Raw genomic sequence first — 27,619 nt, 5'->3', positions numbered from 1 at the left:
CTAAGACCATGGCTGATCTGGTTGTAGTCTCAACTCTGCCCACAGTTGTCGTATCTACCCACAGTGTCTATCATCCTCTTGCTTATCAAGTTTTCTTCTAACCTCTCGTTAAAAATATTCAAAGACTCGCTTCCTCCAAGGGCAGTGGGAAGCAGATTTTTCAAAAGGCACACAACCCTGTTGGGGTGGGGGGGGGGGGAGGGGGGTGTGGTGGAGTTTCAACTTTATTTCTGGTTTCAATAAGTGACCTTTATTTTTAAGCAATACCCCCTAGTTCTAGATTCTCCCATGAGGAAATGTATTCTTCATATCCATCCTGTTAAACCCTTCAGGATCTTAAGTGTTTCAATCCAGTCCCTTCTCCCTCTTCTTAAATCAGTAATACAAACTGGGCCTCAGACACAAGAGACTGCAGATGCTGGAACCTGAAAGGTCGACAATTCCTTTCCTCCCACAGATGTGTTCAACCTGCTAAGTTCTTCCAGCAGGTGTTTGTTGCTCCAAAACTTAGCCTTTCCTCATTTAGACAAACCCACACATTTAGGTACTAATTAGTAAACTTTCTCTGAACTGCTCACAGTGCATTAATCATTCCTTAAAGGAAGGTCATTTTGCAGTGCAGACTCTTTAAAAATCTAGATAAGATAAGATTTCTTTATTACTCACATGTACATCAAAACACATAGTGAAATGCATCTTTTGCGTAGGGGTTCTGGGGGCAGCCCGCAAGTGTCGCCACGCTTCCGGCGCCAACATAACATGCCCACAACTCCTAACTCGTATAGTCTTTGGAATGTGGGATGGAAACCAGAGCACCCGGAGGAAACCCACACAGACATGGGAGGAGAGCGTACAAATCCTTACAGACAGTGGGGGAATTGAACCTGGGTCTCTGGCACTGTAATAGCATATGCTAACCACTACACCACCGTGCCTGCCTGTCCAATTAAACCCATTCTCTCCTGATCTTTTACTAACATTTTTCTACTTAAGCATTATCCATTTTTTTGTTTTTGAAAGTTAGTATTGAATCTGCTTCCATTGTCCTCGAGCTTTGCTTTCCAGATCACAATAAAAAGCATTCAATTCTGACTTGTTTGCTGAAAATCTTAACTACTTTGAACTTTTTTTTTGTGTTCCCTTTTGGTTTCATTTCAGTGCTGGGTGCTTCTTTGGTGATGAAGTTAGGTTTACCATCCCAATCCTCCATCACCAACGATGTTGATTTTTCCTTGGAAATGGAGGGTGTAGCAAAAGGAACTGAAAACATTCTTGAAACAGTTGAGAGAGTGAGGTGTTCCCACAACAATCCAGATGGAGACTGTGATGTTGCTTCTTCCTGTCCTCCCATCGAGTCAAAATGTGATGCTGTGGCGAGTGTATTTGAGAACATCTCATTAAATGAAGAATCTTCAGAAAAGTGCACTGAGCCTGGTTTTGAACCAACTGCTGCCCAGTCCTGGTTGGCAGACCAAAGGCAGTCTCTGCAGGATGATGCTGAATTGGATATTGCTCACTCTGATTCAAGCCCAGTGAGCTTGGACTTGGCTGAAACATCCAGCGTTTCATCAGCGGCAATCTATCCTTTCGGAATTGAGGAGCATTATGTGTCTGATGAGCGCCCACTCTGGGCCTGGCTCAGTGGAGGAGGATGTGACGTAGAGGCTCACACCCAGCTGAACTGGTTCAATGTCCAGTCAGGTAGTCAACTTCCTTATCTTGTGCTTGTTTATCATTGTTTATACTGCTTCTGACCAGTAATAACCAGTAATGATAATCAATTTAGGTGTAATGCAATAATGTTAATTACATCTTTCTCCAACTTGACAATAACATGTGTTTTATTCATTGAATGAGTAGTACAGTAGATCTCCAAATTTGCCTAGGCTTATTTTCTGCTGAAAACCTTTTTGTGTGCTTTGTTACCTCTAAACCTGATCATGGTATTCCAGGATAACCTCCTGTCTTGGATTCCCTTTAAAATTAAGCTTGAGAACTCTACAGCCCCCTATCATTACTTGCCCCAAGTCCTGTTCACCCATTGCCCTGATGCTTACTGTCCAATACTAGCTCCTGGTCTGCAAAAATTCTAAAAAAAAAGGATTTCAAACCTAAGGAAGGAAAATGGAGATGGTGACTCCTTTTGGGGGGGAAAAGCAAGCAGGTAACTGGTGTAGTAATAGAGTCATTTAAGAAATGGTTAGGTACCACAATGTGGGTTACTGGCCTAGAAATTCTAACTTGCATAGAAATGAGCTTTAAAATGGAACTGCACAGGGGATCTGTGATAGTTCTCTGCAGGACTGGTTACATGGGAAAACTCTGCATTGTTCCCAAAATTGAATGAGAGGTGTGAACATCAAAGAATGATGATCTGCCATGGCAGAAGCATCTCCAGTGTTAGTCCACAATGGGAGCCACTGTTTCAGATACTGGTTCAGATTTGGGCTAGTGTTTGCTTGATTGGCAGGTGGAGGTGGGAGAGGGCACCGCGTGTATCTGACGCACGATGAGACGTTGTGAGTTGGGGTCCCAAAAGAAAGTAGAAGAGCTTATCACAAGCACAGGAGACATCTGGCTCATCGCAGATGATTCCATGGGCATCTTCAGTGGTGACTCTCCAATGATGGCTTGGGTGAGGATGACTCTTTTAACTTGCATTTGAGCAGGCCTTTTTCCTTCCATTAAGACCTGCTCATTCAGTTGAAGCCCACAATCTGAAGTGCGTATGCATGCTTAAATGTTGAAGCACTAGCATCAAGGGTGCTACACTGCAGTTAACATCGTACAGACATCTCTGCTTAAATGCAACACAAGCACAATGGGGCCACTTGGAATTTCCCCTTTGTGACAGAAATGTTGAAGCATTTAAACTTATAATTGTAACATAGCATATTTAAAAACATGCGCTTTCTAACAGAATTTTTAGTTCATAGTTTTCTGAAAGATATGAACTAAAAAGGAGTGCAGCTTTTCTTTAACTTAATTCCCACACCTAATAATCCACCTGCCGTCACTCTCATCCAAAATGTCAGGACAAATTATCTGCACCGCAAAACTGGTAGTTCAAAGCTCAGCTTTGGTTCCAGAGCGGGTGTTGCATGAACTCTATTTCTCTGCTTCTGCTCTAATGCTGAAAGTACTTTTCACAATCCCTCTTCAAAAACATTTCTTTTGTTATATTCTGTACATCTGGGTTCAGATAGAATAGTAGCAGAATGTATATGTCTGTGCTGCTTAAGTACTTAAAAAGACAAAATACCCTACCTTATATTTTTGTGATTTTGCAGTGCAGCCATTCTCCATACAATCGTTCTCTATGCCCAGTAGTTGTCCACAGCAGACGGTTTGGCGGAAGCAGATTGTTCAGCAGTTAATTGAGCGGTCCAAACGAGAAGTGGATGATTTTAAACATTACGAGCAGGCTGTGGAGCAGGTAGGCTGATTATCAAATCTTTTAATAACAAAATGAGAGGTACATAGAGAACTGACAATGGGGGAGGCCCAATGAGAGTACAGAAATTGTAAGGAGGTACTTAAAGAAGAAATTAGGAGGTCAAAGCAGAGGCACAAAATAACACTGGAGGAAAAAAAATTAAGGAAAATCCTGAAGCATTTTATGTACGTTGAGAGTAACCTGAAAAGAGTAGGAAAGACTGATTTAGAATGTCAGAAACCATGGAATCTAGGGCATTGCCAAATTGGATCCAAATTTGACCTGGTAATAGGAAGTGGAGGGGAATGGTGGAGGGTTGTTTTTGTAATTGGAAGCTTGTGATCAGTGATGTACCACTGGGATTGGTGCTGGTACCCTCGCTGTTTATATACATCAATGGTTTGGATGTGAATATAGGAGGTATGATTGCAGTTGAAGTCCGATATTCCACTATATGACTGTTTGGAAATTGCCATTGGTTTGGCATCTGGCTTGCCTGGGCCCTGGTTCCCCTGCTCCCTGTCCACTCACCTGAGCCCTGGTTCCTGCACTCCTTTTAGACTTACTAGGTTCACAGAAATGTTACTGTATAATATCTTAAAATGCATTAAAGTTGTATTGCAATGCTAAGAAAAGAACACCTAATAGTCCAGCAAGACTGTTAGTTCAGCATTGCCAAAGGCTCAGGTTAATGGAGTTTTACTGTAATAAGTTTGCAGATGACACGAAAAGTGTTGTTAATAATGAGGCAAGTAGTCTTGGGCTACAGGACAGTATTGATGAGTTGGTGTGATGGTCAGAGCAATGGCAGATGGAATTTAATTCTGATAAGTGTGAGGTGATGCATTTTGGGAGGACTAATAACACTAGGAGATACCAACTTGGGAGTATTGAGGAACAAGGGGACTTTGATGTACAAGTTCAACAATCACTGAACACAGTTAAGAATGCTTACAGAATACATGCCTTCATCAGCCAGGCCAGGAATATGAGAGCAGAAACATTGTGGAGCAACTATATAAAACAATGGTTCGGCCACAGCTGGAGTACTGTGTACGCTTCTAGTCGTCACACTATAGAAAGGATGTAATTGCACTGGAGAGGGTGCTGAGAAGATATACAGGTTACTGCCTGGGATGGAACATCTTCATTATACGAAGAGACTGGATAGCCTGTGTTGTTTTCTTTGCAGTGGAGAAGGCCAAAGGGGAACTTGAATATGATTGTATATAATTATGAGGGGCAAAGATAGGGTAAGCCGTAAGAAACATTTTCCTGTAGCAGAGCTGTATAAAACTAGAAGCCATTGGTTTAAGATATGGGGTAGAAGGTTTAGAGGGCATCTTATGAAGAATTTTTTTTTCCACCCAGAAGGTGGTTAGAATCTAGACTCTGCTGCCTGAGGGGATGATGGAGGTAAGTAGTTTCATAACCTTTGAGAAGGTTCTAGATGAGAACTTGAATCACCAAGGTCTAAAAGACTATCAGCCAAATGCAGGAAAATGGAATTAGTATAGATAGTTATATGACAACCACCATGGACATTGTGGACCAAAGGGCCTGCTTCTGTCCTCTGTGACTCTGTGAACTTGCTCAGCCCCCTTGACGTCACGGAGCTCTTTGCAGCCAATTAAGTACGTGCTTTGAAGTGTAATCACTAATGCAATGTAGGGCACAAATCTGAGTATAGTGACATCTCACAGACAACAATGATCAGATAATCTGAGACAAGAGATTCTGTAGATGCTGGAATCTGGAATAAAGTACACAAAATACTGGAGGAACTCGGCAGGTCAAGCAGCATCAATGACTCAGATAATCTGGTTTTATTGATGGTTTTTGGGGATAAACCTTAGCCCAAGGCACGAGATAGAATCCCCCCTCGTCTTCAAGATAGTGGCCATGTGATACTTCACATCTGAAAAAGAGAAACATTTGGGTTTCAGTTTAACCTCTCTTCTGAAATGTACCTCCATGAGTGCCCTTCTGCTTCAATACTAGCATAGCGAGTATGGACTTGGACTCCTGAGCTCAATTATCTAAAGTGGGGACATGAGGCTGCAGATACTGGAATCTGGAGCAAAAAAAGAAACTGCTGGAGGAACTCAATGGATCAGGCAGCATCTGTGGAGGGAAATGAATGGTCGACATTTCTGGTCGAGACCATTCTATTGACTGTCCATTTTCCCTCCATGGATGCTGCCTGACCCGATGAATTCCTCCAGCATTTTCTTTTTTTTATATATCTAAAGTGGGACTTCAACTCACAACTTTCTGACTCGGAGAGCCACTGAAACATATCGAGCATTTACTTTATTGCTGCTTTTAGATTAGTGTGCTTGTTACATGGTTAGTTTTTAAAAAAAATTGTTTTCCCAGGGGATTTTTGTTGTGGTATAAATGCTATTGCATTAAACTATTATCTGAGGAGCTGAATATTTCAATCAGATTCACATGTGACGTTACATGATCTGCATCTCTTATTTGTAGAACTGGTGGGAATGTTGTGTGTTTTTAAGGAAGTCGGGGGTTTTCCTGTATTTTTACACAAGAGGCCAAGAATCCACTGATATCTCATAATGTTCTGTGTTTTTTTGTCATTTGGATGCAAGGGTCTTAATCAGACAATAAAGTCAAACAGTGCTATTCTGAGAAGCAGGAAATTCTTAAAGTTGGATTCCCATGGTTATGTTTCCAGTAATGAGTTAATGGCCATCTCATTACTTCAACCTGAAGAGCTGAATATTTCAGTCCAGTTCCTGAGTGACTGTTCCTTGTGAGATAGATCCCTATTTTTCAAAAATGCAGTTGCCAATGTTTTTTAGAAGGTTAAACTTTAACTGGATCAATTTGTAATGGAATTAGTATAGATATTTGACATGATGGCCAGCACAGACATGATGGGCTGAAGGGCCTTTTTCCATACTGCATGATTCTGATTCTTTGTTTTCTTGCTACATCTCTGTCATACCAGTCTGTGTGGATAAAGAAGGGAACAATGAAGTGGTGGAGAGATGGGAAGCCACACAAATGGGCAGATGTCAAAGTAGCACTGGAACAGTTCACAGGCAACGATGGGAAGCGGGATGGAATATTTTTCATATACTACACATACAACGATGAGAAAAAGGTGAGTTCTGTCTGATTTCTCCCTGCAGCTCTGGAATCTGGGTTGTATGCTATGGGGTAAACAAGACTGTGTTCCTTGTTAATTGTACCTGATTGACTCACCATTAATTCACATATTCCTCTATGTAGATCTGTGTTGAGGAATGGAACTAAAGGTATTACGGGAAGTTTTAATTGTTGTAATTAAATAAGAAGGTGATTCAAAAGATTATGTGAGCTATGGGCAGAATATCTATGCGATCACTAAGATATCAGATCGTAAGAAAGAGGAGTAAGAGGAAGACATATGGATATTCACGCCAGATGTGCCATTCAATATCTGATCTGATCCAGGCCACAGAAATTTCCTGCCTGATCCCCATACTCCTTGGTTTAACACATATTAATCTCAGCCTTCAGAGAATTCCAAAGATTCTCAACCCTTCTGAGAGAGGAAAAATATTCTTCAATTAACCTGAGACCTTAGCTCCTAGTTCTAGATTTCCCCATAAGAGGAACCACCCTCTCTGAATATCCCCTACCAAGCCTCTTCGAATCTTGTATATGTTAAAATTGCCATTCATCTTCTAAACTTTAGAGAGTATAGGCCCATTGCACTCAATCTTTCCTCATTGATTCATGGGATGACATAATTTATCTATCTAATGAACTTTCTTGGTACTGTTTCCAAGGCAAATGTGCCCTTCCTAAAACAGGACAACCAAAACTATATGTAGTATTCCAGATGCACCACTACCAAAGTTCTATATAGTTGTAGTAAAGGCCTCCTACATTTGATGTATTGTTATTGATAAATCGTTAAATATTAATGGACTTGACAGGGTTTCCCCTCGCTGAGAATTCCAGGAGTAAGGAGTCACAGTCTTGAAAAATAAACCATTTAGAACTGAAATGAGGAGAAATTTCTTCAGGTAGAGCTTTCTGAATCTTTGGAGTTCTGTATCCTGGAGCACTGTGGAAGCTCAATGGTTAATTGCATTCAAAATGGAGATTGATAGATTTCTGGATATCAAGGGATAGGGCAGGAAAATGATCTTGTTGAATGGCAGAGCAGGCTTGAGGGGCTGAATGGCCTATCCCTCCTTTTTCTTGTGTGCTTATGTACACTGTCAGAATACTTCCACTTCCATTGGCTGCTGAATCCCTTTCATGTCCATGTTACTTCCACACCTGACGATTTCAGTGACCTTGTTGTTCTACTTTCCATGACCTTCAGGTCATCCAAAATTCCACTGCTCATGCCCTAACTTGTCTTAAATCCCACTCATCCATTACATCTGTGCTTGTTGAGCAATACTGTCTTCTAGTTAAAATTCTCATCCTTGTTTTTAGTTCCCTCCATAGTTTTGCCTTTCTATATCTCTACAATCTCCTCTAGCCTAACAACCCTGCAATAAATCAATGTTCCTCCATTATTGATTCTTGCCATTGGCAGCTATGCCATTGGTGGCAATTTTGAATTCCATCCTTAAACTTCTCCACCTCTCATCTAAGATGTGTCTTAAAACCCAAATGTTCGGTCCAAGTTTTTGGTCATCTGCCCTGATATAATTTCCTGTGATGACGTTTTAATTTTGTCTGACTCCATGCCTGTGAAGTACGATGGAACATTTTGCGATACTGAAAGTATTTTGCAAGTCGTTGTTGGAAAAACAATTGTTTATTTCAGTTCAACTAGGATATGCTGGTCAGGCAGCATCTGTAGAGAGCAAAGCATCTCGGTCAGCACAGACAAGTTGGGCCGAAGGGCCTGTTTCCATGCTGTATTACTCTGACTCTAATGTTTTGGGTCAGTCAAATTAAGTTCCTCTCATCACACCTGTTGCCTGACTTGCTAAGCATTAATTATTGATAGAGTTACCAGATTTCTTTTTGTTAATGGTGACAAGTAAAATCGATATTTATTTTGATTTTTATTAAGTTGTATTTTCAGGATTGAATGAAATTAGTGGGGGGAGGGGGAGGGTGATAACATGTAAGACAGCATACCATTAAATATTTTATACTATCTTCTGTGACAATATAAAACAAAATAATTGTAAATCATTACAGCATTTTTTAAATGATTATATTAATTTGGTTGTAGCGTCACCTTTGCAAAAAGAAAATTAGAAAAAATACTGAAAAATTCCTGGTCTTTTGTTAATTACTGAAGTGTGAATATTAATAAATTCCTGGTTATTAACAAGGTAAACTTGTGTGAGGTGAAATTGACAATAACTGATTAAAATCGAATCCTGCTCAGCCTAGTTATTTTTTAAAAATTTACAGCAAGTGCAGGCTTTTCATTCGTTCAATTATCTGTGCGGTGGCAATTTTTATCCCTGGTGAATGATTTGGTTATGAAATAAATTTTTTTTCTTTGCAGGCATTGTCCTTGCTTACACATACATTTTTGTGGCTTTTTAAAATAAAATCTTTTGAGGGCTATTCATATTAGTCTCAAATCAAATTTGAAATCTGCTTTGGTTAGAATAAATAATGTTTAAATATTTATAGCCTCAAGATTCAGAAGTGTTGTATTCACAGTGTGATCTAGTGTAGCTGCAGATGATTCAAAATATAGGGAGATGTTTATTTCCCAAACTCAAACCTCCCGATGACATAAAACCATCAATATATACAAAGGCTTTGTTTTAAAATAAAGTAGATTTATCTTGATCAACAGTGTCATGATGAAGACTGTTGCTCATCCATAATTCTTCTGCTTGGGTGCAGTGGTGTCTACCTACTCCAGTGAAGCATATTAGACCATAAGACAAAGGAGCAGAAGTCAGCCATTCGGCCAATCGAGTCTGCTCCGCCCTTCTATCATGAGCTGATCCATTCTCCCATTTAGCCCCACTCCCCCGCCTTCTCACCATAACCTTTGATGCCCTGGCTACTCAGATACCTAGCAATCTCTGCCTTAAATACATCCAATGACTTTGCCTCCACAGCCGCCCGTGGCAACAAATTCCGCAGATTCACCACTCTCTGACTAAAGAAATTTCTTCTCATCTCTGTTCTGAATGGGCGCCCTTCAATCCTGAAGTCGTGCCCTCTTGCACTGAGGGAGATCAGAGTCCGAGACCAGCTCCAGGCCACAGATTCTGACTTGCAGAGCACAATACATTTGAAACAGCCCTTCCCTGATGTTTCAGATAGAAAAGAACAAAATCGTAAATAACTTTTTTTTCCACATTCATAGCTAGAATAATGTAATGTAAAGTGAAAAGTAAAAACTGCAGATGCTGAAAATCTGAAATATAAACAAAGTGCTGCAAATACTTTGCTGATGAAGGGGGGTGTCATCAACTTGAAATGTTAACTCCTTTTCTCGCTCGCTCGCTCGCTCTCGCTCTCGCTCTTAACCCATTGAGTATTTTCATTGATATCTGTTTCCATAATGTAAATAATTGGCTTCCTATAATAGAAAGAGAATACTTGCTCTGCATTGTAACTTCACACCAGGCAGTGCAGCATTTGTGCAGGGCTCCCCTGTAGGTGCTCAGTGGTGAAACATCGTGGTCAGCCAAAAGTTGCCTTTTATTTGAGGACGGATTCTTTATATTGTCAAAGTTGAGTTTATTGTCGTAGGCACAGGTGTAATGAAAAACTTACTTGCAGCAGCATCACAGGCACATAGCATCATATAAGCAGCATTCACAAGAAAAACATAAATTAAACATCCATCATCAAAGATCCCTACCATCCAGGCCATGCCATCTTCAAGCAACTACCATCGGGCAGGAGGTACAGAAGCCTGTAGTCCCACACCACCAGGTTCAAGAACAGCTACTTCCCTTCAACCATTCAGTTCTTAAACCAACCTGCACAACCGTAATCACTGCCTCAGTTTAGCAACAGTATGATCACTTTGCACATTGTGGACTTTTTTTTTGTTCTAATTGTGTTTTTTAATTGTGTTTTTTGTAAAAAAAAAATTGTGTCTGGAAATATCTGCTGCTCCAGTGAGAGATGAAGACTGGGTGACGAGGTCAGGGTCGGTGAGAGGATGCACTGGATGTATTTGTAGATTACTACAGGAATTACCGTCCTGATGTTAACATGCACAAATTTGCCTTATCTGCCTGTTGGCAGACCTTGTTAACTTTTAATTGCTGAATCATCAAGAAAGTTCCTCATGAGCCAAAGCTCCAACATGTTTTATTCACAGTTTTGGCCGTTTGTGAAGCCCATGCAATATTTGTTCAACTTCTCAGCTGAGTGGTCTGCCAATTACTTGTCTGGCATGGTAAAATAAAAGTCTATCTACAGAAGCCCAAAAGCGTTAATTTGTGGTTGCCACTTCAGTTGGTGTCTTGGTATGGCTACCCATTAGTATCTGAGACATTAAGAGAAGTTGTGTAGAAAGCCTCAGCCTAGGATTTTGGAAGGTCAAGTATAGGAACAGGAGGTGACCATCCAGTGCCTTGAATCTGTTCTGTAATTCATGGTTGATCTGTATTGTATCTTAATCTGGATCCCATTGACCTTTAGTGGTTTGCATTTCCTTCATTTAAAAAAAATACTAGGATGTGGAACTCCATTTTTATATGTCGTTAACTGTTAGTTAAATCAGACTGTAGTACTTATGTAAATTCATAGAGTTATACAGCACGGAACTAAGCCCTTCAGCCCAACTCATCCATGCTAACCAAGATACCTATCTAACCTAATCCCATTTGCCTGTGTTTGGCCTGTATGCCTCCAAACCTATAGATTCATAGATGTGTAATATTATTTTCAAATATGATTATTAGTGTTAGCATAATTGCTGCAGTTTGGTTTTCTGGTATTTTTCAATTATTGAAAAAGAGGGAAAGACCTAATTGTAGAAACTCCGACTGTTTTTGTTACTGTTGGAACCGTGCCCATTTGCAATCACAGTCAGTTGTCAGTTGTCATCTGTACACTTTTTCCATTTTTTTTCTTTTTAACTGCACTTCACTGCTTTTCCAAAGGAGCTTGACTGAGTAAGTGTACCTTCTACCACCCTCACCAGGTGACTGGTGGGAAAAATCAGGCAAAGTAGCAACTTCTGTTAGCATAGCAGCACACTTAATGTGGAAACTGTCCCAAGGCAGTTCACCTGAGTTACCAAATAAAAGTTGACACTGATAAACTTTATTTGACAAGGCAGGTGAACAAAGGCTTGATCAAAAAGGTACCTTTCAAGAAACATTTATTTCTTAATTCTTCCTCAGTTGTGGGCATGCCAGCAGAATTGACATTTATTGTCAACCCCTAATTGTGTTGGAAGTGAGTAGATTGCTAGGCCATTTTAGAGGATAGTTAACAGTCTACAGTCACAAATGGGACAAATCAGGCAGGGATGGCAGCCTGAATTGTGGTTTTTTTGGGGGGAAATTCCAGTGGTTTTGTGATCAACATCAATGATACTAGTTTTTTTTTATTCCAGATATAATTCACCATTTAAGTTGAATTATTTCAAGGCAGCTGGAGAATTTAAGGTTTCCAGATTGATGGTCCACACATTGTCGAGTAATACTGTGCTACTGCACCTGCAAATAAAATAGGAAATGAAGATAGGTGGAGAGAGTTATGGAGGAAATTCATAGGGTCTTGGTAGCTAAGGGAAACTGCGATTGGTGGAATTATTAGAGCGGGATTTGAAATTAAAGATGAGTTAGCAAGTAGACAGAGATGAAAGGAAAAATGATCAATAGAAAATTGAAAGCAATTGAGAAATGGAAAAACGATCAAAACAGTTTTTATTTAATTTATGGGATGTGGGTATCGCTGGCAGTTAATAGCCATCCATAAATGCCCTTGAGAAGTTGGTGGTGAGCAATTTTCTTGAACAGCTGCACTCCTTTTGGAAAGGTACTCCTGCAGTGTTGGTGAACAGTGGGTTCCAGGACTTCAACCCTATGACGACGAAGGAATGGTAATAAATTTTGAAGTCAGGATGGTGAGTGGCTTGGAGTGGAGCCTTCGGGTGATGGGGTTGCCACCCCTGTCCTCCTTGTTGGTAGAGCTGGAGAGTTTGGAAGGGGGCATCAGAATATAGCCTAGCTGAGTAACTGTTGTTTATTTTGTAGATGATTCCCATTGCAACATGGTGCCCCTGTGGCGAAGGTTGTAAGTCTTTAGATGGCGTTCCATTCAAGTGGGCTGCTTTGTCCTGGATGGTGTCAGGCTTCTAGAGTGTAATTGCAGCTATGCCCTTCCGGGCATGTGGATGGTGTTCTGTCAGGCAGCTGACTTGTGCCTTGCAGATGGTGGAAAAACTGTGGGAAGCATGATCTTATTCCATGAAGGAGCAGTTTCAAGGGTCTAGGAGGCTTGTTCCAGCTCTCAATTTGTTGTTTGTATATGTGTACATATATAATAAGAGTGGGATTGGGTCCTACAGCCCTCAAACCTGCTCCTCAGTTCAATAAGATTATTTCTGATTTGATCATGACCTCAATGTTATGTTCCTGTTTGGTCCTCATAACCCATGACTCCCCTATATTCCAAAAATCTATCTATAACAAATAGGACCTTGAGAGAATGGTGCATTCTTGGTACATAGTTTTTTGTACCAATAAAATTTGGAAAACCTTAAAATTATAATCTTAATTTTGAAACCTTAAAGTTAAAGCTGTGCTATTCATGCGTGAAATCTAGAATCCCTTTCTCACACAAAGGATAATTGAAATATGAGCACTCTCCTCTTAAAGAAGGCTATTGAGACTGGAGACACAAGAGACTGCAGATGCTGGGACCTGGAGCAACAACAAGGGTTTCGACCCAAAACGTCGACAATTCCTTTCCTCCCACGAATGCTGCTTGACCTGCTGAGTTCCTCCAGCAGATTGTTTGTTTATTTGTTTGTTGCTGTTCAGACTGGGTTCAGTTGAAAATTTCAAAATTTAAGTTGGTAGTTTTCCAGAAGCAAAAAAACTATAGATGCTAAAAATCTGAGATAAAACAGAAAGAGGTCAGCAGGATCTGCAGAGAGAAATAAACTCAAGTTCCAGGTCAGTGACTTTTTCAGTCCTGCTGTTGAATTTATCAACTTGAAAGGTTGATTTTGTGTTTTCTCCCTCCACAGATGCTGCTGTACTTTCTGGCACTTCTTGCATTATTATTGACAGATTTTCACTCAATGGGTGTTAAGGCTATGAAAGCAAGATGGGTAGATGGAGTGATGATTCGGGTCGGCCCTGATCTAATTGAGTGGTGGAACAGCTTTGAGGGGCCGAATAATCCCCTGCCGTTACTACGTTTCAGCAAGTGACAAGTAAAAATAGGTGATTGTAGGACAATTCCCAAATCCAACACAAGATGCTGAGTTGTCAGTCTTGGGTATCCAGTGTTGGAATTAGATGCCAGTTATCTATACAAGGCACAATCGCACATTGTTCCTCACCTGACTTGGCACAGCAAGGGTGCAAGGGCTTATCCTCTGGTTGCCAGGATCACTGCAATGAAAAGAAAAAAAATGTGTAACCTATCAAGAAAAGCTCCAGAAGTAATTTAAAAGATCCATCTTGCTATTTTCTGAGTATCTAGGCTGCAGTTTTGTGTTTTGCCAGCACAGTTAAAGGCACAATGTTTTATTATTCATTGCACTGACTAAACCCAAGTGCAGAAGTGGGGGAGAAGGAGAGATGCTAATCCCTGAATTATTTAACAAACTGCTGTTTATGAAAACTGGAAGTAATAAAGCATAATAAGTTTTTTTTTAAAATGTTCATTCATAAGATGTGGATGTTGCTGGCCATACCAGCATTTATATCCACTTGTAATTGCTCCTGAACAGAGGAGGCATTTATGATTCAACTACATTGGTAGGTCTGAAGTCATACATAGGCCAGACCAGTTAAGGATGGCAGGTTTCCTTCCCTGAAGGACTGGTGTACAAGATGGGTTTTATGACAATTTGGTAGCATCCTGGTTACCGCAACTGATACTAGCTTGTTTTTTTAAAGAAATCCATATTTGGTTAATTATTATGAGTTTAGTTCCCCAGCTGCCATTGTAGAATTCTCGCCTCTGCAGCAACAGTGCAGAACTCTGGTTGCTAGTCCAGTTACCTAACTAGTGTGCAACTGCACACCATTTCCATTCCTAGACATTGCTTTTGTGCTGCAGTAATTGGTCTTTGAACCATAACCTAGATAAATTTGTTTAATTATATCCGTATGTTGGTTCAATCCCGGCCGCTGTCTGTAAGGAGTTTGTACGTTCTCCCCATGTGTCTGCGTGGGTTTCCTCCAGGGTGCTCCTCCCACACTCCAGAGACGTATGGGTTAGGACGTTGTGGGCATGCTATATCGGTGCCAGAAGCATGGTGACACTTGCGGGCTGCCCCCAGAACACTCTACGCAAAAGATGCATTTCATTGTGTGTTTCCATGTACATGTGACTAATAAAGAAGTCTTATTTTATCTTATCTTACCTTTCCTTAATTTTTTTACAGTATCTTCACCTCTTCTTAAATGAAGTTACAATTTTAGTCCCGATTGCAAATGAAACAAAACACTCCTTTGCAATTTACACTCCAGAAAGGACAAAACAGAGGTGGCCGATCAGGTTGGCAACAGTTACTGAGCAAGAAATGTACGACTGGGTAAGTGAATGAGAGATCAACGAAACGGGACACTGTGCTAAGTCTTGGGGTTATGTGTAAAGGGAGCAATACAAAGATTGAATAAAAATATCTGTGCTGATTGTAAGGAAAGAACTTGCATTTATATAGCATCACAATCTCAGGATATCCCAAAGCCCCTCACAACCAAGGAGAGTAAATTTGAATTTGTTGTGAAGAGAAACGCACCAGAAAATTTGCACAAAGCATTATTAGAGCAGGATAAAATGTCGGCACAACATCGGGGGCCGGAGGGCCAGTACTGTGCTGTAGTGTTCTATGTAAGATTTCAGAGCATGATAAGTAACCTGTTAGTGTTTTAGGAATGTTACTTGAGGTATAAATGTTGGGCAGGGTACTGGGGCAAAATTGCCCCCTCCCCCCCCCCCCCCCCCCCCATTTCCTTGGCACAGTTTGATACTTACATCCTATGGAAAATGGAGACGGGAGGGGTTATGGTTTAACATTTTATCCAAAAGACAGACGTCTCCAGTTTTCCTGCAATGTTGTCCCACTGACGATATTGCACTCCCTCAGTACTGCGCTAGGAGCATCAGGTTAGACTTTGTGTGTATCTGTAATGTCGGATCCAGTCCATGAAAATACAAACTGTAGTAAGAGTTTGTAGTAAACTGGTCTGAATAAAAATTCTAATTAGTTATAGAGTCATACAGCATAGAAACAGGCCCTTCCGCCCAACTCGTCCATGCCGACTGTGTTGCCCAGCGAGTTAGTTCCATCTGCCTGTGTTTGGTCCATAGACTTTTAAACCTCTCCTATCCATCAGTAGAGAGAGTGCAGGAAAAACTCACCAGATTGATTCCTGGAATGGCAGGTTTGTTAGATGAGGAGAGATTTAAGCAGACTAGGCATGTACACTTATTTAGAGGAATAAGTGGTGATCCAGTTGAAACAACAAATAAAATTTTTAAGGGGCTTAACCGGGTACGTGCAGAGTTGATATTTTCCCTAGTTGGGATGTCTAGAACCAGGGGTTGCAATCTCAAAATAAGGGCAGAGATGAGAAGGAATTTTTCACCCAGAAGGTGGTGGATCTTTAGAAATCACTGCCCAAGAGTGCAGTGGAGGCTCAGTCTCTGAGCTTATTGAAGATGGGGCTTGATAGATTTCTAGATGTCAAGAGATTTGAAGAATATGGGGTCGGTCCATGAAGGAGGTGCTAATGGTAAAAGATCAGCCAGGATTATATTGAATAGGGAAGCAGAAATAAGGAGGTGAATGGCTTAGACCTTCTGTTCTTATTTTCTCTTCCTTGCCCTGGGAGTGGTGAGTTCTGTGATCCCCATTGTCTAATTGTGGAAATCTGCTGCTAAGGGATCAGAGATTGAAGCTTGGAGATTCCTACTCAGCTCAACTCGTGGATCTTGATCTGATGTGAGAGTCCTTGCTGCAGTTTTTAGATGTGAGCCAAGGAAATGGTCCATGGTGCAGCTGATTATTAACTTTAAATTTTGCAAATTCTCCGGTGGAGTAGAACTAATGTAAACAAGAAGCAAGTCATTGTGTAGTGGTCGTGTTCAATAAATCAAGCTGGGTCATCTGTGAGGATTACCACGTAATTCACATTACCACTGCCTGACAATGTAACAGCTTTCTCACCCCATGTATCAACCTCGTTGTCTGGGCTGTGAGCCTGAGAGCTGATGCTTCTCAACAAAGTACAACGTGAACCCTCGGAATGAATCAACAGATCAGGAAAATTTGTAGATAATGTAATTTACTTTCCGATTTAATATAGATTGGGGGAATAAAAGGGCTTGTATTGCTCAACCGCTGGATGTCCCAAAGCACTTTAAAGCCACTGAAATGCTATTCTAGTGCAGCTGCTGTTATAGTGTAGTGAATTGGAATTGGTTTATTATTGTCACATGTACCTGAATACAGTGAAAAGCTTTTGTTTTCCAGATAGATCATTCCATACATAAGTACATTGGGGTAGTAAAATTGAAAACAGAATGCAAGATAGACAAATAAAGTGCAAGGGTCACAACGAGATAAATTGGGAGATCAAGAGTTCGTCTTTTAGTGTACACGAGGTCCATTCTAAAGTCTGACAGCAGCGGGATAGAAGCTGTTCTTGAGCTGACATCAGTAATGAAATTCATCATCGCCTTCAGTGCACCAGCATAACCTCTATCCATGTGAGGGAAAGTGTATGAACGTTGAACCTCAAACCCAGCACAAAGCCCATGATTTGTCGGGCAGAAATGGCTGCTTCCGAGACATTGTCTATCTACAGCAGGCACCTCAAAGCAATGAGGAGATAATACTAATGCTATCTCAGCTATATCATCCAAGTTCATTGAAAGGATAAGTGAACCAGCATCGGTGCCCTCTTTCATACCAACATCACCACCATTGAGGCCATAATTAGACTGGGCTTGCTCTCAAATATGAACCAATTCATTTGCAAGTCTGACATCAGATCTGTCGTAAGAAAATATTACCATGTGGACAGAGGTAATAAATTGAAGGAAATTCTCAAAGCCTCCTGTAATATCTCCATCGACTTGTAGGAATCCCTGCATCATGACTGCTCTAAATGAAGAAGGATGATATTGAGAACCTTGCATCCATGTGTCCAGAGCTCACAGAAGCCCTATATAGATAGAAAAAAGAATATACCACCTCCCAATCAACCATCCACCTGCCTGCCTCATCAAACATTCCCTGTCCCACCTGTGGCAGAGTCTGCAGATCCCATATTAGCCTCCTCAGAAGCAAAGAAGTGGGATGGAAGCACGTCACCCTTGATCCAATGGAAGTCTTCTCCAAACCTACTAACCTCCCGTCCTTTTAAGATGCTGCTTAAAGCCCATGTCATTGGCCAAGTTTTTTGTTGCCTGTCCTATTATCTCCTTTTATTGCCTAGTATCCAATTTCTTGTCTGATAAAATTCTCATGAAATTCCTTGGTGCATTTTTACTGTGTTGAAAGAATTTCTGTAAGAACAATTTGTAGTTACTGTTGATGTGAACTACAGGAAATCAGCAGGCAAAGTTTAATTCCTTTTGCAGCTATTACTTGTTTTATATTTGTTTTGTTCTGTACTGTTACCTGGTACTATGCATTGTGTTACAGCTTGCTGTCTTGAGTCTAGCATGCTGTGACAGTAGGGGAATCCAGGGACCCCCGTCTCATCAGGCCCTTTGGTCTGTCACGTGCAAAGGTGATGTCTTTGTCAGTGAGCCAAGCCCAAATCTGGAAGCAACACCACATCCTATGCCAAGTGACCAATTGTAAGTCTTTATTTATGCTACAGCTCCTCTCTTCAGAGTTTCCAGATATGAAGAGCAATACAGAGACTGTCTGTTTCAATGATGCAGCCTAGCTTGAGGTGAAAATAGAGAATGTTAAGTTATCAGATTGTCATTAAAAACTAGTTCACTAATGTCCTTCAGAGAAGGAAGCATGTCATCCCTGCCTTGCTCTGGCTCTGATTATGACTCCTGTTCTGCACCCACGAGACTGGTTGTTTTGCATGAATTTCCTTTTTGTTAAATTCTGGACATTGCAAATTCAAATGTGAAGTATGCCATGAAATATTTGCCATTTTGCACTACAAAACATTTCAAAGCAGCTACAAAAGTTTACTTAACAACAAATGTTCCAGGAGAGCAAATCTGTGTGCAGTACTCCAGCTATCATCTGACCAACATCTTGTACAGTTGGAGAAAGACCTCCTTATTTTTGTATTTCATTGCTCTTGTAACAAAGCCCACCATTCTACTTGCCTTTCTAATTCCTTGCTGTATCTTCCCAAAATCCTGCTGAAACTCTGCAGGTCTTTGTCGCGATCATACCTGGAATACTGTGTACAGTTTTGGTCTCCTTATTGAAGAAGGGATATACTTGCATTCAAGACAGTAAAAGGAAGCTAAGTTTCAGTGTTTCATGTCTGTCTGAGATCACACAATCTGTACAGCTGTCATCTCTGTCCAGTTAAACAATATTCTGCTTTTCTCATAATACCCCATTTGCTTTTTTTTACATAACCTTTGCAGACTTGCACAACTTGCCAACCCAACTATCTTTGTGACATCAATAAATTTGGTTACAATATATTCAGTTCCTTCATCTAAATAATTAATGTGGATAGCTGAGGCACTATCACCTGAACACTCACACTCTCCAACTCCTCCATAACTTAAGTTGTCTAGCACGCACTACCTTATCTTCACCATGGACATCCAGTCCCGATACATCTCCATTCCCCATCATGACGGCCTCACCGCCCTCTGCTTCCTTCTTGACCAGAGACACAACCAGTCCCCTTCCACGAACACTCTCCTCCGCCTGGCTGAACTTGTCCTCACTCTAAACAACTTCACTTTCGATTCCTCTCGCTTTCTACAGACCAAGGGTGTAGCCTTGGGTATTCACATGGGCCTCAGCTATGCCTGTCTTTTCGTTGGCTATGTTGAACAGTGTCTGTTCCAAGCCTACTCTGACCCCATCCCTCAACTGTTACTCCACTATATTGACGACTGCTTTGTACAACCTCCTACACCTGTGTGGAACTCAACAGTTTCATAAATTTTGCCACTAATATTCACCTGGCTCTCCAATTCACTTGGACTGTCTCTGATACCTTTCTCGATCTCTCCATCTCGGGAGATACTTTATCCACCGACATCTTCTGCAAACCCACTAACAACCACAGCGACCTTGATTACAGCTCTTCTCACCCTGTCTCTTGCAAGGACACTATGCCTTTCTCTCAATTCCGCTGCATCTGCTCCCACAATGAGGCTTTCCACTCCAGGGCATCCGAGATGTCTAACTTCTTTACTAACCGGGGCTTCCCCCCTACTGTGGTCGAGAGAGCTCGCACCTGCATCTCTGCTATTTCCCACACCTCTGCTCTCAACCCCCACCCCTCCCAGATCCAACAGGGATAGGGTCCCCCTTGTCCTCACATTTCATCTCACCAGCCTACGTATCCAATGCATCATTCTCCGCCACTTCCGCCATCTCCAGTGGGACTCCACCACCAAGAATATCTTCCCCTCCCCACCCCTTTCTGCCTTTCGCAGGGACCGTTCTGTCTGTGACTCCCTAGTTCACTCCTCCCTCCCCACCCATCCCGCTCCCACCCCGGGGACTTTCCACTGCCCCCGCCATAGGTGTAACCCCTGTCCCTACACCACCTCCATCCAAGGACCCAAACAGTCCTTTACAGGTGAGGCAGAGATTTACCTGCACCTCCTCTGCTATCATCTACTGCATTCGGTGCTCCAAGTGTGGCCTCCTCTACACTGGTGAGACCAAACACAGATTAGGTGACCATTTTGTAGAACACCTGCGCTCTGTCCTGTAACATGATCTGCATCTCTCCATTGCCAGTCACTTCAACTCCCCCACCTCCTCCATTTCCAGGAGAAGTCCAAACACAAACTGGAGGAACAACCACCTCATTTCCATCTTGGGACCTCGCAGCCTAATAGCATGAACATCAAATTCTCCCATTTTAAGTAAACCAAAACCACCACCAACCTCCCCACCATTTTTTTTTCCCCTCGCCTACTTTTTTCCCTCTCCTCTCCTCCCCCCATGCCGCCTGCCTCCATACCTTTGACCCATCCCCTGGTGGATCTGGTCTCCTCCCCCCGCCCCAACCCGCACCTGCCTATCACTATCTCTTACCTGCATCTACCTACCACCACCTTGTGCCCACCCTGCCTCCCCTGTTTTGTCCATCTATCACTGCTCTGTTTTCCCCCTATATATTGGGCTTCCCCCTTTTCCTATCTTCAGTCCTGAAGAAGGGTCCTGACCCGAAACATTGACTCTCTGTTTTTCTCCACAGACGCTGCCTGGCCTGCTGAGTTCCTCCAGCATCTTTGTTGTTTTTTTCATCTAGATTCCGGCATCTGCAGTCCTTTATTTCTCTAGTTGAGGCACTAACCCGTTGCACCCACTAGCTACAGATTACAGACTTCATTATGGCCCAATTCTCTTTTAGTTGGTTAATCCTATTTCCATATGTTACACCCTTCTCCATTAGGTCTTATGTTGTACAGTGATGTTCTGTATGGCACTATTTGGAAATCCAAATAAACTGCATCTTTCTGTTCTCCTTTATCCACCTTGGTGATATATCCTCCAAGAAATTAAATAAAATTATCAAGTATGATTTCTCTTTCATAAATCTGCTAAATGTCAACTCTGCTGAATTGTATGCTTGGCTAATCAAACTTTAGGTTCCTGTTCTGTCTCCTGACTGTGAAGGACAATAAAAAAAATTTTACAGAGCTATTGGAAGGGAGTATAGGGAGTAAACGAATTGGGTACACAAGACTACAGATGCTGGAATCTGGAGCAACAAACAATCTGCTGGAGGAACTCAGCGGGTCGAGCAGCATCTGTGGGAGGAAAGGAATTGTCGACATTTTGGGTTGAAACCCTGCTTCAGGATTGAGAGGGGAGATGGCCAGTACAGAGAGGAGAAGGGAAGTGGTGAGAAAGGAGTCTAAGGCGATTGGTGGACTGAGGAGGTGTGTAAAATGACAGGCAGGTAGTGCCAGGTAGGGGAGGTGAGCGGGGGCGGAGTTGGAAGACCGTGGCAGGTGAATGATAGATGGATGCAGAGTAAGTGAGAGGAAAAAGGGAAAGAAAACAGATGGAGCAAGGTGGGGGGAGGGGAGTGTAGTTCTTTCAAAGAATGAGCATTACAAAATAAGCTGTGACCTCCTGTGCAGCACAATTCCATGATTATATAATTGTTTCCTGTAGATATTGGCGCCAAATTGGAGGACATCTCCGCTTGGTTGAGTGCAACAGTCAAGGAATTGTATGGGGCATTGGATATGATCACACCGCCTGGGTTTATACTGGTGGCTATGGAGGTGGCTTCTTTCAAGGTGATTCTTTGGTTTTTTCTTTGTCATTTTATTTCATTTGTAAATGCAACACCCTTTCAGCTGAACTTGGAACCTCTGTGTAGAGGTGGCCCATCAATGTGTTCACAGGGTACCTACCCATTCTCTGTACCTATATGTAACTCAGCTGCAAACAGTCTCTGCCTCACAGCCCCCATATTATTACAGTTCATATCAGGAAGGAGTAAGTAGAAATTTTACTGTGGAACCAAGACTCATTAGATTGTATGTGAGCTCCGTGTTCTGTGGTGCAGGTTAACAAGTAGCTTATCCCAGAATTTAACAACCAGTAGATGGCTGAAGACACAGTGAGGAGGAGAAGGAAGTGAGGACTTCTTAATCGGGAGACTGTAGTCGGTGTGGATCGGCAATAACATCTCCTCAGTGACGATCAACAAAGACGCACCTCAGGGATGTGTTCTTAGCCCACTGCTCGACTTTCTCTACACTCTTGACTGTGTGGCTAAGCACAGCTCAAATGCCATCTAAAATTCGCTGGTAACACCACTCTTGTTGGCAGAATCTCAGATGGCAACAAGGAGGTGTACAGGAGTGAGATAGATCAGCTAGTTGAGTGGTGTCACAACAACAACCTCGCACTCAACATCAGCAAGACCAAGGAACTGATTGTGGACTTCAGGACGGGGAAGTCGGGAGAACACATACCAGTCCTCGTTGGGGGTCAGTGGTGGAAAGGGTGAGCAGCTTCAAGTTCCTGGGTGTCAACATCTCAGCGGATCTATCCTGGGCCCAACATAATGATGCCATCATGAAGAAGGCATACCAGTGGCTCTACTTTGTGAGGAGTTTGAGGAGATTTGGCATGTCACCAAAGACTCTTGCAAATTTCTATAGATGTACAGTGGAGAGCATCCTGACCAGTTGCATCACAGCCTGGTATGGAGCCTCCAAAGCACAGGAAGGCAAGAGGCTGCAGAGGATTATAGGCTCAGCCAGCTCCATCACGGGCACAACCCTCCCCACCATCGAGGACATCTTCAAGAGGCAGTGCCTCAAGAAGGCAGTATCTATCATTAAGGACCCTCACCATCTGGGACATGTCCTCTTCTTGTTACTACCATCAGGGAGGAGGTACAGGAGCCTGAAGACCCAAACTTAACGCTTCAGGTACAACTTCTTCCCCTCTGCCATCAGATTTCTGAACGATCCATGAACACTGCCTCATTATTCCTTTTTTTTTTGCACTATTCATTTATTTTTGTATATTATAGATTTTTATGTCTTTGCACTGTACTGCTGCCACAAAACAACAAATTTCATGTCATATGACAGTGATAATAAATCTGATTCTGAACATAGGAAAGACTGGTGTTGAATAATATTCTTGCATTGTAATATTTTTAGCAACCTTGTGATGTTCCAAAGCACTTTACAGCATAGAAGAAGCTTACAGCTAACATGGATCTTATAAGACAAGAGCAATTCAACGACAACCTCTCACCATGGTCTGAAAATGTTTTCCTTTCAACTACTTACTCCTACTTACTACCTCTTTGAAAATTGCAATTGAATCAGCCTCTCCAGTTTGCCTTTGCAGTGCATTCTAAATATTTCCTGCATTTTTTTTAAAGGAAGTGTTTTTCTTCATGAGGAGGCTGAGGTGGCTTTGCAGTTACCTTCACCCCTTTGGCTCTTGACCCTTTTATTCATTCGCAAGATGTGGATGCTGCTGACAACACCAGTATATGTTGTCCATCCTTTATGGCCCTGAATGGAGAGGACAATCCAATATGAACTCCATTGGTGGATCTGGAATCACTTGCAGGCCAGACTGGGTAATGATGGTAGTTGCCTTCCCTTGAAGGGCATTAGTGAACTGGAAGAGGCTTCGTAAACGCTCCAGTAGTTTCATGGTTACAATTGTGAAGACTGGCATTTTTTAAAACTCTTGATTCATTTAATTACTTGAATGTAAACTTCCATCTGCACGTTGGATTTTAAACTCCTGAATAAATGGTCCATTATTCCGCTGGTCACCCAGTAACTTAACCGGTACGCTATCATACCCTGCCAGTAAGAATATTTTCGCTCTTTCTACTCCATCTGATTTTTCATAATCTTACGGAACTCTATCAGATCCCCTTTTAACCTCCTCTCTACCAAGAAGAACAATCCCAGCTTCTTCAGTCTATCCCTAGAATTAAAGTCCACATACTCCATATCAACTGCATCTACTCAGTAGCTTTTACAGCCAATAATACTGTTTTAAACTGCATTTACTGTTTTTGTTCAGGAAACATGGCTGTTAATTTGTGTATAGCAAGATTCCAAAAGTACTGATGCAATGAAGACCAGATAATCTACTTTTATAAGAGATTTTGGTAAAGGGGTTAATGTTGACCAGGATACAGAGATAACTCTATGCTGTTCTTCAGAGTGGTGTACTGGCATCCTTTACCTCCACCTGAGAGAGTGGACAATGCTTGGGTTTAATGTCTCATCCAAAAGATGACACCTCTGACATTGTAGCACTGGAGTTAGAAGAGCTTGGAGTTCTCAGAGATGTAGGATTGGAGGAGATTATCACCAAAACTCTTCTGCAAAATGCTGCTTAAAACAAGAATTTTAGAAATGATGACTTTAATACCCCCTCCTCTACTTTGGTGTCACTTCTTGTCTGCAGTGCTTTTGTAAAGCACTTTGCAGCCCTTCGTTACAGTAAAGCAGCTTTTAAAATGCAGGTTCTTGTTGAATGAAAATTCATCTACCTGTTTAAAAAAAGTTCTTGCATTTAACTTGATCTTTATTTAATTGTGGAAACATCAGAAGCTTGTTACACCTTGCAATACTCCGAGAGATGATCACTGCTGTCTCATTTCTTCAGAATTCACTTATATCAAGTATAAAAACTGAAGGGTTTTGTTTTATTTAGCTGATTTGTTTTATAACTTGTATTTTGTTTTTTTTCAGGACTGACTGGCAGTATAGATAACATTTATACTCAATCTGATGTAATGTGCGTTTACATTTATGAAAACCAGCGTTGGAACCCTCTCACTGGATACAGTAGTAGGTGCGAAACAATCTTAACACATAGGAGCCGAGAGGTAATGCTGCAGCTATATAGGACCCTGGTGAGACCCCACTTGGAATACTGTGCTCAGTTCTGGTCACCTCACTACAGGAAGGATGTGGAAGCCATAGAAAGGGTGCAGAGGAGACTTACAAGGATGCTGCCTGGATTGGGGAGCATGCCTTATGAAAGCAGGTGGAGGGAACTCGGCCTTTTCTCCTTGGAGCGACGGAGGATGAGGGGGGACCTGATAGAGGTATATAAGATGATGAGAGGCATTGATTGGGTAGATAGTCAGAGGCTTTTTCCCAGAGCTGAAATGGTTGCCACAAGAGGACACAGGTTTAAGGTGCTGGGGAGTAGGTACAGAGGAGATGTCAGAGGTAAGTTTTTTACTCAGAGAGTGGCGAGTGCGTGGAATGGGCTGCCGGCAACGGTGGTGGAGGCGGATACGATAGGGTCTTTTAAGAGACTTTTGGATAGGTACATGGAGCTGAGTAAAATAGAGGGCTGTGGGTCTCTAAGGTAGGGACGTGTTTGGCACAGCTTTGTGGGCCGAAGGGCCTGAATTGTGCTGTAGGTTTCTATGTTTCTATATGGGCAGTAAATTTTTCTTCTACGGCCCTTTACCTCTTCCACCTATCACCTCTCACCTTACATCACTCCACTCCCTTTCATTCCCCTGCCCCCCAACCCACCTACCTTCCCCCTATCACCTGGACTCACCTGTCAGCCCGTGTTCCTCCCCCCTCCCCCGACCTTATTCTGGCTTCTGCCCTCTTCCTTTCCAGTCCTGATGAAGGGTCTCGACCCGAAACGTCAACTGTTCATTTCCCTCCATAGATGTTGCCTGACCTGCTGAGTTCCTCCAGCATTTTGTGTGTGTTGATGGGCAGCAAATCGTTGTTCTGAATCCCGCATGGAAATTATTATTATGGGAATAGTAGAATAATGGTTACGTGACTAGCTTGTAATCCAGAGGATCTGGTCTAAAGATCCAGACTTGAGTTCAAATCCTGCCACAGCAGTGAGTTTATATTCTGCAAATGTATGCTATTTAAATTCTGCATAAAACTTGTGATTATTATAATATACTATGATATGTTGGTTAAAAATAGTAATTTATAAACTAGTTTCATTAATGGTGACCGTGGATCAACCTGATTTATCTTTTTTAAAAAAAAACCTCTTGTGGTTCACTTCTCTTTGTAGAAAGGAATCTGCTTTCCTTACCTGTTCAACACCAATGTGATTGACTCTTATCTGCCCTCCAAAATGAACCATCCAGTTCATAGATCATTTAGGAACAGGAGCTAAATCCTGTGCCCATCAGCACTCCACGAAGAATAAAGCTGTTACAGCAATTTATTCATAAACTCTGACTTTATTGCCAGAGTAACCAAGACTAGGAAGGCACAAATACAAGATGTAGAAGTCAGGGCAAACCTCTTTATTCAGAGAGTGGCGAGAACCTAAAACTTGCTTCTGCAGAGTGCTAGAGATGAATGGCAAAGATTCCTTCAAGGGAATGTTGTATAAGCATGTACGTGAGAAAGGAGTAGACGGGCACTGATCGAGTCAGATGAAGGGGAGATGAGATATTTATTTATTAGTCACATGTACATTGAAACACACAGTGAAGTGCGTCTTTTTGCGTTACTGAGAATGTGCTGGGGGCAGCCTGCAAGTGTCGCCACTCTTCCGGCACCAACATAGCATGCCCACAGCTCCTAATCCGTACGTCTTTGGAATGTGGGAGGAGACCAGAGCACCTGGAGGAGACACAGAAAGAACGTACAAACTCCTTACAGACAGAGGCAGAATCTAATCCGGGCGCTGTAATAGCGTTACGCGAAGCGCTACACTACCATGCCACCCCTGGAGGAGGCTTATTTGGAGCATAAATGGCAGGAATGCTATAGCCAGTTGAGTTGAAGGGTCTATTTCCACGCTGTGCTGTCAGTTCCCTATGATACATGACTTTAGAAAGCAACCCTGAGAAGCCGGTTGCAAATAAGGTGCTGTAATGTTAGGGCAATCTACAGCAGCTGCCATGGTAAAAGTGCTCTTCTTTTTCAGGGGGCTGCCGACTGATAGGTACATGTGGAGCGATGCCTCGGGTCTTCAGGAGTGCACCAAGGCGCACACAAAGCCTCCTTCACAATGGACATGGGTAAGATTGCCTCAGTACCCTGTTAAAGTCATTGCTCCAGCCCTAAATCTACTTTAGGAATCCGCTATCGGCACACAAGACTGATAAGAGAAAACAGTTACTATAAGTGGCGAGAGAGAGGACACTAGTTCTGCTAGTTAATCTATGAGAACCATGAAATAAAATGAAAGGTGTGCATTAATTGGCTTCTTTTACTTTGGGATATCTGAAAGCCAGTGTTATGTTTTTAAAGTTAAATCCCCTTTTGTTACTGCAAGAAAGTTGGCAATTAATTTGCATATAGGCCATCCCTGGGTAATGACAGGTTCTGAGTTTACAGATGCCCATAAGTCGATTTTGTCCGTAAGTCGGAAAATACACA

General features: G+C 42.0%; 1 protein-coding gene across 1 annotated transcript in view; it reads left to right on the top strand.

The window, feature by feature from the left end:
- The window catches only part of tecpr1a (tectonin beta-propeller repeat containing 1a), a 71,474-nt gene that overhangs the window by 19,244 nt on the left and 24,611 nt on the right, over positions 1-27,619 (top strand). Inside the window, exons 10-18 of the mRNA XM_052021235.1 lie at positions 1,159-1,183; positions 1,245-1,701; positions 3,291-3,436; positions 6,411-6,566; positions 14,982-15,131; positions 18,252-18,409; positions 21,906-22,033; positions 24,983-25,085; positions 27,165-27,258. Coding sequence (XP_051877195.1) covers positions 1,159-1,183; positions 1,245-1,701; positions 3,291-3,436; positions 6,411-6,566; positions 14,982-15,131; positions 18,252-18,409; positions 21,906-22,033; positions 24,983-25,085; positions 27,165-27,258 — 1,417 coding nt within the window. The remainder of the gene's footprint in view (positions 1-1,158; positions 1,184-1,244; positions 1,702-3,290; positions 3,437-6,410; positions 6,567-14,981; positions 15,132-18,251; positions 18,410-21,905; positions 22,034-24,982; positions 25,086-27,164; positions 27,259-27,619) is intronic.

The sequence above is a fragment of the Pristis pectinata genome, chromosome 8 (assembly GCF_009764475.1).
Source record: "Pristis pectinata isolate sPriPec2 chromosome 8, sPriPec2.1.pri, whole genome shotgun sequence".
NCBI lineage: Eukaryota > Metazoa > Chordata > Chondrichthyes > Rhinopristiformes > Pristidae > Pristis > Pristis pectinata.
Note: the sequence above shows the minus strand (reverse complement) of the source record. Positions and strands in the feature narration are given on the sequence as shown.